The 13,059-nt window shown below is 55.4% G+C and overlaps 2 protein-coding genes across 6 annotated transcripts in view; both read right to left on the bottom strand.

The window, feature by feature from the left end:
* CORO2A (coronin 2A) overlaps window positions 1-2,824 on the bottom strand; it is a 75,146-nt gene extending 72,322 nt beyond the window's left edge. Inside the window, exon 1 of the mRNA XM_049896954.1 lies at window positions 2,693-2,824. The gene's annotated coding sequence lies outside the window, so the exon portion shown is untranslated. The remainder of the gene's footprint in view (window positions 1-2,692) is intronic.
* A 5,990-nt stretch (window positions 2,825-8,814) lies between these two features.
* TBC1D2 (TBC1 domain family member 2) overlaps window positions 8,815-13,059 on the bottom strand; it is a 56,291-nt gene continuing 52,046 nt past the window's right edge. For all 5 annotated transcript variants that reach the window (XM_049895806.1, XM_049895807.1, XM_049895808.1 and 2 more), the window contains 3 exons: window positions 10,874-11,059; window positions 10,013-10,134; window positions 8,815-9,312 (listed from right to left, as the gene is read on the bottom strand). In XM_049895806.1, the coding sequence (XP_049751763.1) occupies window positions 9,093-9,312; window positions 10,013-10,134; window positions 10,874-11,059 (528 nt within the window). In that variant the 3' untranslated portion in view covers window positions 8,815-9,092. The remainder of the gene's footprint in view (window positions 9,313-10,012; window positions 10,135-10,873; window positions 11,060-13,059) is intronic.

Genomic DNA, 13,059 nt, shown 5'->3' on the forward strand with positions numbered 1-13,059 from the left:
TGCAGAGCAGCTGGTGGGTTTGAACAGTCAACCTTTCGGTTAGCAGCCTGCCTTTAAAAGGATTCATTTAATGACGGGGGAGCACGGCTGGAACACCGATCCTTCCAATAAAAGGCTTCAGTTATAATTGCCATGTCTAGAACACGGGTTGTCAGAGCTGAAAGAATTCAGCCATCTCTGAGTCTGCCCCCATTTCACAGATGGGAAAAGTGAGGTCCAGAGAGGGGAAGGGATTGACCCAAGGTCATCCAGTGGGGCTCTTCCTCTGGACCACATTGCTTCCTACGCTGGCCAGACTCTGGCAATGTAATCTTTGCTGTCACTAGCTTTTAAGCTGTACTTTTCAAATGAAATGCCTATTAGACCTCAAATAAAACACTGAAAACTTCTTCACTGTAACTTCTTATAAGTAACAGCACTATACACATCTCTCTCTAGAGTTTCTTCTTCAGGGCAAAGTCCCCAAGGTAGAACCCAGGAGAAAAGGGCAGATAGGGTCATTTTCATGAACTTTTTTAACAAGGTGCCAGATTGCTCCGCAAAACTAAAAAACATGAGTGAATACCTACAGCTTTGCCAGCATAGGATTTTACCCTTTTATATTTATTTTTGCTAGTTTTATAGGAAAAAACACAAACTTTTCATTTGATGTATGGTCTTAGAATCAGAGCTTGTGGGCTCGGTTGCTGGTTTGCCCTATGACTTCTGCCAAGTCATGGCCCCTCTGAGGGGAGGGGATAACTATCTTTAAAATGAGGGGTTGGGTGAGATGATTTCTTAAGATTCCTTTCAGCGCAGACATTCCATAATTCCATGGTGCCTTCTCAAATTATTACTATAGGGGCCATGCCCCTAAATCAGGCTAAAATGGCTTGGACTAGCTGAGCAGGAAAATGGGGTCAAGATGATACATGTGAAGGGATGACAGGAGACTTAGGTAGCACTTAAGCCTGTGTGTTGGAGCTACACTTGAGTGACAGCATGTATACTTAGTCTGCTTTTACAAGGGTATAACAACACCCATTTGTGGTCTAGCCCCAAGGCCTGTGCAGCCTCCACCATGGCTGGAGAACAAGGTCGTGGTCACCCTGCTTGAGCCCTAGAATCTCAGTAACTTGGGGTCAAGGGTTGGTCACCCTCAACAAGTGCTCATCCAGCCTCTGCTTGCAGACCCCTGATGACGCTGAGCTTACCACCTGCCCAAGTGGTCCCCCCTTCCCAGGTGGTCCCTCCCTTCCTAGATTGCCTTTCCCTTGCTTTGGCTGTAAGAAGCCCCTGGGTGAGAGGCAGGTCGTGAGGAGGACAACGGAGACCAGTAGGCCCACTCCCTCAATCAGGGCAAGTGGACTGGAGAGGGAGGATGAGGACCGTGGACAGGGCAGGCCTAGACGGGCTGTGTGTCCTCCTCTCCATCCAGACAGCTAAGGGGCAGTACATCGATGTCTTTAGGCACAGGTAGATTCAGGACGGGCCCCAGGCTTAGAGGAGGCCCCACAGCCAGCTCTGGGGCAGACCTCAGCCACTTCAGCTCCCTCTCCCCACTTCTCCTCCCTTTGGCTCTGACGGGAGACACAGTGCTTAACCTGGGGCTGTTCAGCCTGGAGGTGGACAGATTTAAGGGATCTGATCACTGCCCATGGTGGGGAGGGAGGTCAGACACTGTGTGCCCAGAGCAGAACCAGTCGAGGGGCAGTGACTGGAAAGCAGACTGGCTGGATGTGGAAGCTGCCTTCAGGGCTGGAGAGCTCCCAGTGTACAATCAGGCTGCAAGACCTTCCAGAAGGGATGTTATGTTCTGGAAGGGCCAGGCCAGATGCTGGAGGTCTTCTTTACCCAGAGCCTGGGGCCACACTCCCTCAGACACGTGTTCTGCCCCACGCCCCAAGCCCAGGCCCACACAGTGTCTCTGCGCTGTGGCTGCTTTTGGTCCATGCGTGGCTATGAGCCAAGGCTGGGATACAGGGCTGGGCGCTAGCACCTGACCAGAATGGGGAAGGGGATGGGGCCGTCCTACACCATTCCCTAAGTCCAGGCGGTGGGTACGGTCCTCGCAGGTTTGTAGCTGTGGGTTTGGAGGCCACCTCCAGCCCAGGTCCCCCAACCCCATAAGGGAAAGCTGGTCTTGGCAGACAGACTCTAACCGCCCCAACCCGCAAGCCCAGGCGGGCAGGGGGCTGGGGTTTCTGCTCTGCCCAGCGTCCCCACCGCTTCCCGGGTCGCTATGCTGAAGCCCAGCAGGTCACTCAGCCAAGGGGAGGGAAGGTCCCGATACGGGTGCCGCGGGGCTCCGGAGCCACACGAGGGCCTGTCAGCGCCCGCTGGCCGAGCCCTGGGCGAGCGGCCCTCACTGGGGAAGGGAGGGGTGCGCGGTGCAGACAGTGCCCATCTGGGTCCCGACCGTCGGGAGGCCAGACTTGGGGGCTGCCGCTGCCAACAACCCGGCCAGGAGCGAGCCACCACTGCGCCCGCTTTCCCAAGGGTGGAAACTGAAGCCTGGAGGCGAGCAGTGCTTTGTGCAAGGTCACACGGAGGGACTGGAAGCCGGGGTGCCTCGCGCCCCGTCGGGCCCGCAGCGGCGTGCCGAGCCCCAGCATCCCTCCCCCGGCGCTGCTGCTGGGGGGGCGCAGCACGCACGTCCCGCCCGACGCCCCCATCGCACAGACCGCGAAGGCGCAGCGCCGGGCCGCCCTACCTTGCTGAAGGCCGCGCAGGTGGCAGTGGCGGCGGCAGCGTCTGACTCCGGCTCCGCGCTCCTCGCCGCCCGGCGAGTCCCCGCGCCCAGGGTTGCCGCCTTCTCCCCCCCGCAGCCTGCGGGCGGGGCTGGCGGGTGGGGCGAGGGCCGGGCCCAAGCCCCGCCCGCCCGTCCGTCCCGCGGAGCCGGCCGGCCAACCCTCCTCCCCGCTCTCCCGCCGCTCTCCCGGCTCCCCGGGGCTGGTCTCGGGGCGCGCACACGCTCACAAAACAGGCGCGCACACCGGCGCGCACACGCCGCAGTGATTGGGGCAACGCTTCACGCCCCGCCGATCTCTCGCTGCGTGGCGTGGAGCAAGGGTCTCTATCTCCCCGATCCTCAGTTTCCCCATTGGTGAAAAAGGGACGGTAACCGTGTCTGCCCCAGGGGGTTGTTTGAGAATTAGGTGAAACGATCCCGGCCGGGCAAAGGGTGCGCGCAGAGCCTGGCACCGGAGAACCGCTCTATAAGCTGGAACTCTCAGGGTGATGTGAGGCTTCAAGTCCTCCCAGATGAAAAGGACAGGGAGGGCCCGATGAGTGTCTGCGAGGAACCCTTCTCTCGGTAGCCAGGAGGGGGCGCTGCTGCCCAGGCTCACCGGCTTTGGCATCCCGAGGAGGGTAGGCGATGGGGAGGTTATGGCAAACCTGCTGACCTTTTAAGACCTTAACTGGGTTTTTATCATTTATTGGGAGTGCTGATGGTGCAGTGGTTAAACCATTCAGCCATTAACCAGAAGGTCGGCAGTTTGAATCCACTTTTGGAAACCCCGTGGGGCCATTCCGCCCTGTCCTGTAGGGTCGCTATGAGTTGGAATCCACTCCATGGCGATGGGTTTGGTTTTTTTGGTTATCATTTATTGAGCGCTTACTATGTGCCAGGTACTGCTTGGGGCACCTTGTATGCGTTACATCACTTTCCCCCAAGTCTATACTTTACTCATAAGAAGGCTTAGGCACTGAGAGGCTAAGTAACTCACTTAAGATCACACAGCTAATAATTCAACCCCAGGCAGCATTGTTCCCAAGCCCAAATTCATGGACACCCCACCACACTCATGGACACCCACCACACTATCTCTCTTGGGAAGAGATTTTTGTTTTCTCTGGTGGGATATCTCAAGAGCCTAGAACAGTGTCTGGCACATGTTGGGTGCTATCCAGTCAATTGTGACTCATAGCGACCCTATATACAGAAGAGAACTGGAACATAGTAGGACTTAATATGGATTTGTTGAGTGAGTTATGCAGTTATCTAGTGCTGCTATAAAAGAAATACCACAAGTGGATGGCTTTAACAAGCACATTTATTTTTCTCACAGTTTAGAAGGCTATAAGTCAGAATTCAGGACACCAGCTCTAGGCGAAGGCTTTCTCTCTCTGTTGGCTCTGGGGGAAGGTTCTTGTCTCCTTTCAACATCCATGGGCCTCGTGTCCCTTGGAGACCTTCATGTGTCTTGGCATCAATCTTCCCTTAGGTCTAGGAGGTTCTCAGCACAAGGATCCCAGGTCCAAAGGGCATACTCTGCTCCCTGCTTTTCTTTTTTTGGTAGTACTCAGGTCCCTCACCTTTGGGTGGCCCCATTCTTCTAGTCCCTCTGAGTGGCGACCATACCCCCCTTGGCCCTGGCAGGCCCCGTTCTTCTGCCCTTTGGGCATGGCAGCCCCACCCCTCAGCTTTGGGCAGCAGATACAGCCCCATCCCCCTGGCACTTGTGAACAGCAGTCCCACACTCCAGAACCAAGTTAAAGATCTGACTCTTTGAAACCTAGGAGTCTGTAACCCATCCTTTGAGACCCAGTGGGCCGTGATTCCACCCTTTGAGACCCCATTGCTGTTGAGTCAATTTTAGTCTCATAGTGACCCTATAGGACAGAGCAGAACTACCCCACAGGGTTTTCAAGGATGTAACCTTTATGGGAGCAGACTGCCACATTTTTCTCCCACAGAGTGACTGGTGGGTTCAAATTGCTGACCTTTCAGTTAGCAGCTGAGCACTTTAACCATGTGCCACCAAGGCTCCCTACTATGCACTAGTTTACATATTTCATTTAATTCTACCAATCCTTTTATTAAGCTACTACTGTTATCCCCATTTTATAGATAAGAAACCTGAGGCTTAGACTAAGTACTTGGGGGCTCTTGGTTATCACCCTGTGACTCTGTGTTCACTGTTCACCAGGCCACTCCCCTGTCCAGAACTGAATGGGCTACCTGCCCAGCCCATCAGTATGGTCCTCAAAGCCTCCACCTGAGCTGGACTGCCCAGTAGACAGACCAAATGCATGCTTTGGGGACCAGCATGAAAGACTTGGGTATTTGATAAAAACGCATATGGACAAAAACAATGTTGTGGGTATTCCTTATACGTGTGGTTGAATACAGCTTCAATTCTGAATTACATCTGAGGGGTGGACACCATAGCCTTTCCAAAGCTAAGCCATTTGAATATCTTAATCCATTTAGGGCTTGGGCCAGCCTCTCCAGTGCACCATTTCCCGCCCCCCCCACCATATGCCACTCGCCCTGCACTGTCACACCTCTGTGCCTTTGCTCACGCTGTCCCTTCTGCCAGGAATTCTCTTCCCCCAGCATTACTCCCCGTCATTCTTCTGGGCCCAGTACCAATACCTCCTCCCCTAGAAAGCCTTCCCAGATGCTCCTGGAGGGGCCTTGTATTTGCATCGTCCTACCCTGTGACATGGTGGTTGGTGGCTGGCACTGTTACAGGAAAGGCTAGTTTTCCTGTGGGGGCCATGTGCATATGGACGGAGGGGCCAGAAGGGATGCTTATTGCAGGCACCCCAGGACCCTTCACGGGGTTGCTGAATTTGTGATCATGTGGAGGGAAGAGGGTTTTGTCAGCCAACAGAAATGGACACACACTCCACCAGCTTCCTTTGAGAACATTGTCCCCTGCCCCTCCCCCATCCTTTCTTCAGGAGGAAGGGAACCCATAGCAGAGCAGGGATAACCTGCCAAAGGACCCCTAACTAGGAAGCCACATAGTAGGTCTGGCTCCAAAGCCGGGCCCTTCTGCCACCATGTTCTATCGGCCCTTATTGCTGATTGGGGTGGGGCAGGAAAGTGGCTCCTTGCCTCTGGGTGCATCAACATGCCCAGCTTTGTTTAATCTGCTATGTGTGAGCAAACACCTCGTGCATGACCAGAACACGAGTGTGTGTATGAGAGTGTGGTGAGTCCTCCACCCCCTGCCTCACACGAAGCTTTCTGTACAATATGGCCCCTGTGCTGGGCAGGGAAGTCTCTGAGCTGAAAAAGAATGAGGGATCAGACAGTGCCTGGGAGGCAAGGTTCTGTGTATGGGGCATGGAGCCAGACTTCAGAGAGCTTCCCTCTGTCTAAAATGGCCCCCAGTTTCGGTATCCCCCTGTCCAGACTCTGGTCCTCATCTAAGTTTGCCTGCACACCTCTAGAGATAGGGAACTCACCATCTGTGCTAACCTCCCTAAAACTTCCAGGTCTCTCCCTCCACCCACCCCACAGTTTCACCACACTGTCCTTTCTCCAGGACCAAGGCCTCAATCCTCCCCCCCGAGATGGGCTTCAAAGCCCCACCTCCTTTGTGTACCCAGAGTGTCAGAAATGTTTCCAAGGGGGCAGGACCCCCCTCCAGGGCCTCTGGGAGATTGGAAATGCTCCTGCCCCACGCCTGGAGACCGCAGCCCTGAACACAGCATTTCCGTGGGAGTGTGCACATCTCACGTGGTGGGGTGGCCCTCCAAAGTGCCCCCCCTTCTTCCACCTACTTGTCCCTTTATTCCTGGGATGTCGGCCTAGGTAGAGGTTGCCTGAGTAGTGCCTTTCCCCTCTGCCTGTGGCTCCCCATCTATAAAGTGGGGGCCTTGTGCCTGGGGGAGGGAAGCTTTTAGCATGAGGTTCCATCCCCTGGGGTAGGAAGGCAGGGCTGAGAGGGATCAGATCCCCTGCCAGGGACAGTCCCTGGGGAAGGGGCGACAGCTGTGGTGCAGGGCCAGGAACCTGACACCAGGGGTGGGCCCCAAATGCGTCCAGGAAAAGCAAGGGGAGGGTGGACAGGCTCCCAAGGAGCAGCCACAGCTTAGGGCAGCCTCAGACTTTCTCGAGATGTGACCCCCCTCCCCGCATCCCTGCTACACCCTATCGCGGATGTCCACCTTTCCTTGGACAACAGCACTACAATTCCACCTTGAGGTGACAGGTTTTCCACCCATTTTCCTTTGCCTGGAGCTTCCCCGGTCGGCCCAACACCAAGCCGGAGGCTGACCCCTGCTCTTCCCCTTAGGCCCTTGAGGGAAGCATTTCAGGCTCTGCAGTCGGGGGCCCTGGGGTTTTCAGTGGCTGTGTGACACTGGGCAGGTTGGTTAACTTCTCTGAGCCTTGGTCTCCTCTATGAACTTGGCATGCGTGGAGTGAGTGCTCAAAATTGACTCAACAGCAACAGGTTTGGTTTTCCTAAACTGTAACATTTCGCATAACTGTTGGGCCACTAGGACTCCTTGAGAAGGGGGAGAAGCAGGGAGAAAAGCAGGAGAGGCCAGGTGAGGGGAGGCAGAGAGGCAACGAGGGAAGGAGAAGGGAAAAAGAGGAGAAAAGCAAGGAAGGTCAGAGCAGGAGGGTGCAGAGGGAAAAAGAGCAGGAAAGGGAGAAGGGGGAGGAGGTGACAGCTCATGGGAAACACAGCAGCCCTGGTGCCCACTGCCCAGTGTTTCTGCTGAGGAGGGGATGTGAGCTCCAAGGCTGGGATCAGAGCAACTACCAGTGGGCCAGTCTCCTTGGAGCCTTGAATCTTCTCTAGGTCTCCAGCCCACTGAGCCTGGCACGACTCAGCACCATAACATCCTCTTTAACCCTTTTGAGAGCCCTGAGATTCGAGCTCTTTCCAGTCACCCAGATGATGGCCCTGAGGGTTACAGCACCCAGCCTGCCAGGGGGTGTAGCCAGGATCCTCCAGGCTGCTCTCCCACCATCAGGCCTCATGGATGTGGTTTTGTGGTGGAAGGGCTTCAGCATGTGGAAAAAGTTTAGTAAAAATGAGACAGTCAAGCCCCAAAGTGGAGCCAGCCAGAAGCCCACGTGAAGGTGGGAGAAAGGAGCTCTGAGTGTGCCCGCCCCAGAGCTGTGTGGGGGGCGCAGTGTGTGGGCAGTGGGCACTTGGTGTGCCAAGCTCTTAAGTTCACACGTGTGGGTGACAGACGGAGCTAGAGACCAGCCAGGACCACCAAGGTACCTGTCCCTTTTCCCCAGTCAGAGCTAGGAGGTTTGAGGGCATTTCACCTAATCCTGGGTGGTTTTCCAGAGAGAAGGCTTCCACGTGAGACCGCCATCCCGACCCCAGTCCTTCATACCAGAGAGCCAAGCCCAAGGCTACACCGGACAATCACAGGCATTGCTAAGCGATGAGTTGCCAAAATCACTTACACAACCTTGACTCCCTGCAGGGGTAGGAGCCTCTGTCTGCTGAGGAAGGACCTGGAAGGGCCCACAAAAACCTAAACTGCACCAGGGACACGAAAGCTCCGAGTTCCTGCACACAGTGGGTGTTATACTGAGCCAGGCCTGAATTGGCTACAGGCTGCAATGCTGTCCTGCTCACCACCTCTTCCCCTGCCTTGCACCAGCCTGTGAGGTTGGCAGGAGACCAGAGAGAGATGGCTGCCCCAGGCTCTCTGCCCCATCCTGACATAAAGTCCCCCTCAGTGGTGGGCAGGGGGCTTTTCCCTGGGAACCTCCCAAAATAGGCTGGGGCAGAAAGGAGGGCATAGGCACAGGTGTCAGGTACCCAGGGAGCCAGGCCTGGCACACTGTCCCAGCCAGCATTGGGGAGGAGCTGCCACTCAGAAGGGCAGAAACCCTGAAAGTGCACGGCTCAGCTCCACGGGAACCAGGAGGGGGGCTGGTCCTGCAGACACTCCTACAGAAACAGCAGCCACAGATGTCCTGGCATGGGAAGGCCCTAAAGGTGGGACACCTTGGTGCCCTGAGACCATCTGGGAACAACTGGTTACTGAGAACCACTTAAGTTCTGAAACGTGTGAACTTTCCCAACGTTTACACGTTTTACATAGATATAGCTTGGAGAATTCTCAAGATCATCCTATAATTATAGATAGCACTCTTGCTGGCCTGCACAGTAAAGTGTTCTGTGGGGGAGGTGAGAAAGGGGTGGCATCCCTGGGTACGTGTCCACGAAGAGGTAGCCCAACCAGTGGCTTCACTGCAGACAATGTCCCGATGGGGGAGCCTGAGGCCCAGGTGACAGGCGAGGAGGCTCCTGGCCTGGGCCACTGGTCCATGCCCGTCCTCAGTGGGCCTGCCAGCCAAACGTGAGAAAGCGCTCTGGGGAGGGCAGGTGGCCAGGTCAGGCCTCCGCCTCACCCTCGCCCTCATCCTCGTCCTCGCTGGGGCAGCCCTCAGGCACTGCTCGGCCCCGGAAGGCCTGGGTCTCCAAGTACTTGGCCTTGAGCTGTTCCAGCTGCCGCAGCTCAGCCTCCAGCCGCTCCCGGTGGGCCGTCCGCAGCTGCCGCAGCTGCTTCATGGGAAAAGGGTTCATGTCGTTGAAGGCGATGCTCATCAGCTTCCTGGGGGGAAGACAGCCAGCTGGAGCAGGGTCCCACCCAGCCTGGGTTCATTCCACCTTCCCAAACCCCTGCATTTATTCCCCCCATGTGGCTGAGGACCCTCAGAGTCATTCCCAGAGCCTTGGCCCCGCCCTCAGGGAGCCCGCCTTCTGGGGGTTAACAATGAGAAAAGAGACAATTTCCACCCAGGGTGATAGTACTGAGGCAGGAGGAAGCTTGGGGCTGTTGGAGATTGTAAGAAGGGCACCTAACCCAGTAAGAAAGGGTTGATCAAGGAAAGCTTCCTGGAAGAGGTGACATGTGAGCTAAATTTTGAGGAAGGGGTAGAATTTAGACAAGAAGAGGAGATCCCGGTGGTGGGTGAAGGGGGGAAGAGGAAAGGAATATTTAAGTAAAAGAAATTCTAAGGGTAAAAACCCAGGAGCGGGGACTACTGTAGGAACTCATATAGTTGTTTGGCAGCATTGTGGGGCATGGGTGTTGGGGGCAGGGGAAGGTACACAAGAACTGAAACTGCATGGAGGCCTCATGTGCTGGCAGTGGGCTTCCCTAAGGATTTCTAGGCTGTAATGGGGGCTCGGTATCACTAACAAGCCTCCACTTGGCAAATACCAGCCTAGCCTCCGCTCTGTGTTCTGGGGTGTGTGGGGTGATGGGTGCAGCGGAGTGGGCAGTGGAGGGGGCGGTGGTGGATTCTCACCGGCTGTTGCAGATGGTCTTGGTGAAGAAGCGCAGGTACTGGTAGATCTCTAGGCCGTCCTGCAGCCTCAGGATCTCCTCCTCATTGTACTTGAAAATGGCCAAAGCATAGCGGAACACCACCTGAAGGGCACACCGGGGCTCAGGTGGGCGTGGGGGTTGGGGCAGGCAGTCAACAGAGGGAGGAGAGCCTCAGACCCAGGCACTGTGGGGAGTCACTGGCCAGGCTGCAGAGGTGTGTGTCGGGGAGGTCACTGCGGGTGGTGGGATACCCCACGGGGACAGGTCACCACTGAACTTGGAATCTGGGGATCTGGACCTGAGTCCCAGCTCTGCCCTCACTTGTCCGTGACCCTGGGTGAGGTGTTGCCTGTGTTGGACCTAATGGGGATAGTACGTCTTTACATGGGGCTTTGGCAGGAATCAAATGAAACGGCAGATTTGACGATGCCCTGCAAACTATAAGGTGCATTATTAAGCTACAGTGGGGTAGTGGGTTGGGGTGCAGGGAAGGGCCCGTCCAGGGTCTCCCAGCAAGGTCAGTGGCAGAGCTGGGCCCAGAACCTCAGCTCCAGCGGCCGAGTTCAGGGCTCAGTGTGAACAGGAGGAGGAGGAGGAGGAGATGCCCAGGCGCTGGAGGGGCAATGGATGGAGCAGGGATGTGCCTCCTGATCAGGCTGTGCCATCTCCACAGCTTGAGGAAGCAACCTTCAGAGGCAGCACTACCACTTCTCCTCATGTACACACAGCACTTCACAGTTTACAAAGCCATGCTCTCAGGAACCGCCCTCCACAGCCCTGACAAGTAAGCACAGCCTTCCCATTCTCCAGGGGCAGAATGGAGGCCAAGGCAGGACCCTACCTTGGTCCCCTCATACAGGAAGGCATCCCAGACCCGGAGGAGGATGTCACTGATGAGACTGTCTGCAAATACCACGAGGAACCAGTTGAAGGTGATGAGGGAGAGGTCCACGTGGTGCTGCCCCAGGTGAGCCATCAGCCTGGGCAGCTTCTCTGAGAGGAGGTCCTGGAGCACCCTCTGGTCTACCTGAAGCAGGCGAGAGGGCCTGTTACTTGCCGTTCCAGGGAGGGGCTGCCTCCTTCCCACCCTCCCCTTCACATCCAGTCACACCATCCTGCAGCTGCTCTGAGTATGTCCTGCCCCGGCCAGCAGGCACCAGGCTCTTGGAAAAGCTGGGCCCCAGCCAGCTGGGAGACCGGCACACCAACACGTTGCTCCAGCCACTCCGACGAAGGCTGGCAGTCATCTGCGCTGGAAGGACCGGCCTTTCAGATGGAGGTGTCTGTGGGCTGCCAAGTTTTCAGCCAGTGGAGTTTTGGCCCCTCAAGGCAAGCAGAGCTCAGGGCCAGCCTAATCCTCCTGACCCTTGAGAAACTGATCTTGTGCACAAAGGCCCTGGGGGACACGGGAGCTTTGTTTCTGCTTCTCTATCCCCTGTGGCCTGGCACACAAGACGTGCAGAGGATGCTGGGGCAAGGCCTTGGGGTGGGTGATGGGGGGCCACACAACATGTCAGGGATCTTCCTACAGCAGGACGCCACTGGGCGATGGCTGCCAGCATGGCCACTGTCCTTGTCTCACTTGGCCCTGGTGATTACTCCCAGCATTGGCTCTTTCTTTGGCTCCAAGTTGTGGTTCTTTTGCTGTTTTCCTCCTACCTCTGTGACGATCCCGTTTTAATCTCCTCTTGCTCTTCCTTTGCTAGAACTGCTGGCTTCTCAGGCATCTCCTTCCATTTAAGTCCCTTCAAAGCTTCTGCAGTCAGCTATGGCAAACCCCCAGCAGCTCCTCTCCCTTCCTTCCTCACCCAGAACCCCAGGTCAGCTGTGGAGGCCAAGTGCCCACATCAGACCTGTGGCAAGCCATTGAACCTAAGATGCCTACTGAAGGATTTAGGGATGAACGGATATGATGTCCGAGACTTACCTGAAGATAATCAGAGGAAGAGTAGTGGATGGGAGCAGAAACAAAACTGGCTGGGTGTGAGGAATTACTGAGACTAGGTGATGGATACATGAAGGCTCATTTTACAGTCAAGCCTGTGAGCCGGAATTCAATGGGACTGCCTTGTTTCTTGGGGTCTTGCAAGTTTTCCAACTTTGACAGGGTGCAGTCTTTGCACTTTTTTATCTCTATTAGTGGAAAATATTTGAGTTTTCCTTCTCTGACAGGTTTCTGCCTCATAAAGGTTCTGGCTTTCATAGGTTTTACTTTACTACTTTCTCTGTTTCTTGTACGTTTGAAGTTTTCCACAATAAAAAAAGAAAGAAAAAAAAATTGATTGTACAACACACCTCGATTTCAAAGATGTTAAACAAGAAGAAGAAGAAGAAGAAAAAGATACATTTCACAGCCTGCCTTGCAACTAGAGGTGGCCATGAGATCTAGGTGTAAGCAGTAAGAAAGGAGAAATTGCTGCCCAGGGGAAGGCTACTTGGAAGGGAGTTAGCTCGGCTGGTATGTGCCTCCTGCCTTTTACCCTTCTGCTTTTCTTGGCCTAAACCACGGCTGCAGTGCTGGAGGTGGTGCAGCCATCTTGTGACCATGAGGTGAGGAGCACGAGGATGAAAGCCAAACACCGGGATGGCAGAGCAGAGAGCGAGAAGAAGCCTGGTCCCTGATGACACTGAGGAGCTCTGGACTGCCCATCCTCAGCCTTGTCGTTCTCTGAGAAAAACAATCCCCCATTTAAGCCACTGTTAGGTTGGGTTTTCCTTTCCATGCAGCCAAACACAATCCTTAACGGACTTACTGCCTTTTTGTTGGTGACTCCAAAGTCTTGATCTGCAGCCCTAACCTCTCTCCTCAGCTGCACAACTGAACATCTACTGTCTCCTGACCTGCCCACCCAGGTGGCAGACCCAGGAAGAACCTGCTTTAGATAGAGGATGGGGAGGCAATGGCTTGCTAGGTTCAGGGGGCAGGAAGTGAGAAAGTCCCCTTCAGGTGGCCTCTGTAATGCAGAGGCCCTGACCTGCAAGAATGGGTGGGGCTTGGCAGGGCAGGAGCAGGGAGCAACTGGAGAG

This window comes from Elephas maximus, chromosome 9 (genome assembly GCF_024166365.1).
Source record: "Elephas maximus indicus isolate mEleMax1 chromosome 9, mEleMax1 primary haplotype, whole genome shotgun sequence".
In the NCBI taxonomy this organism is placed as follows: Eukaryota; Metazoa; Chordata; class Mammalia; order Proboscidea; family Elephantidae; genus Elephas; species Elephas maximus.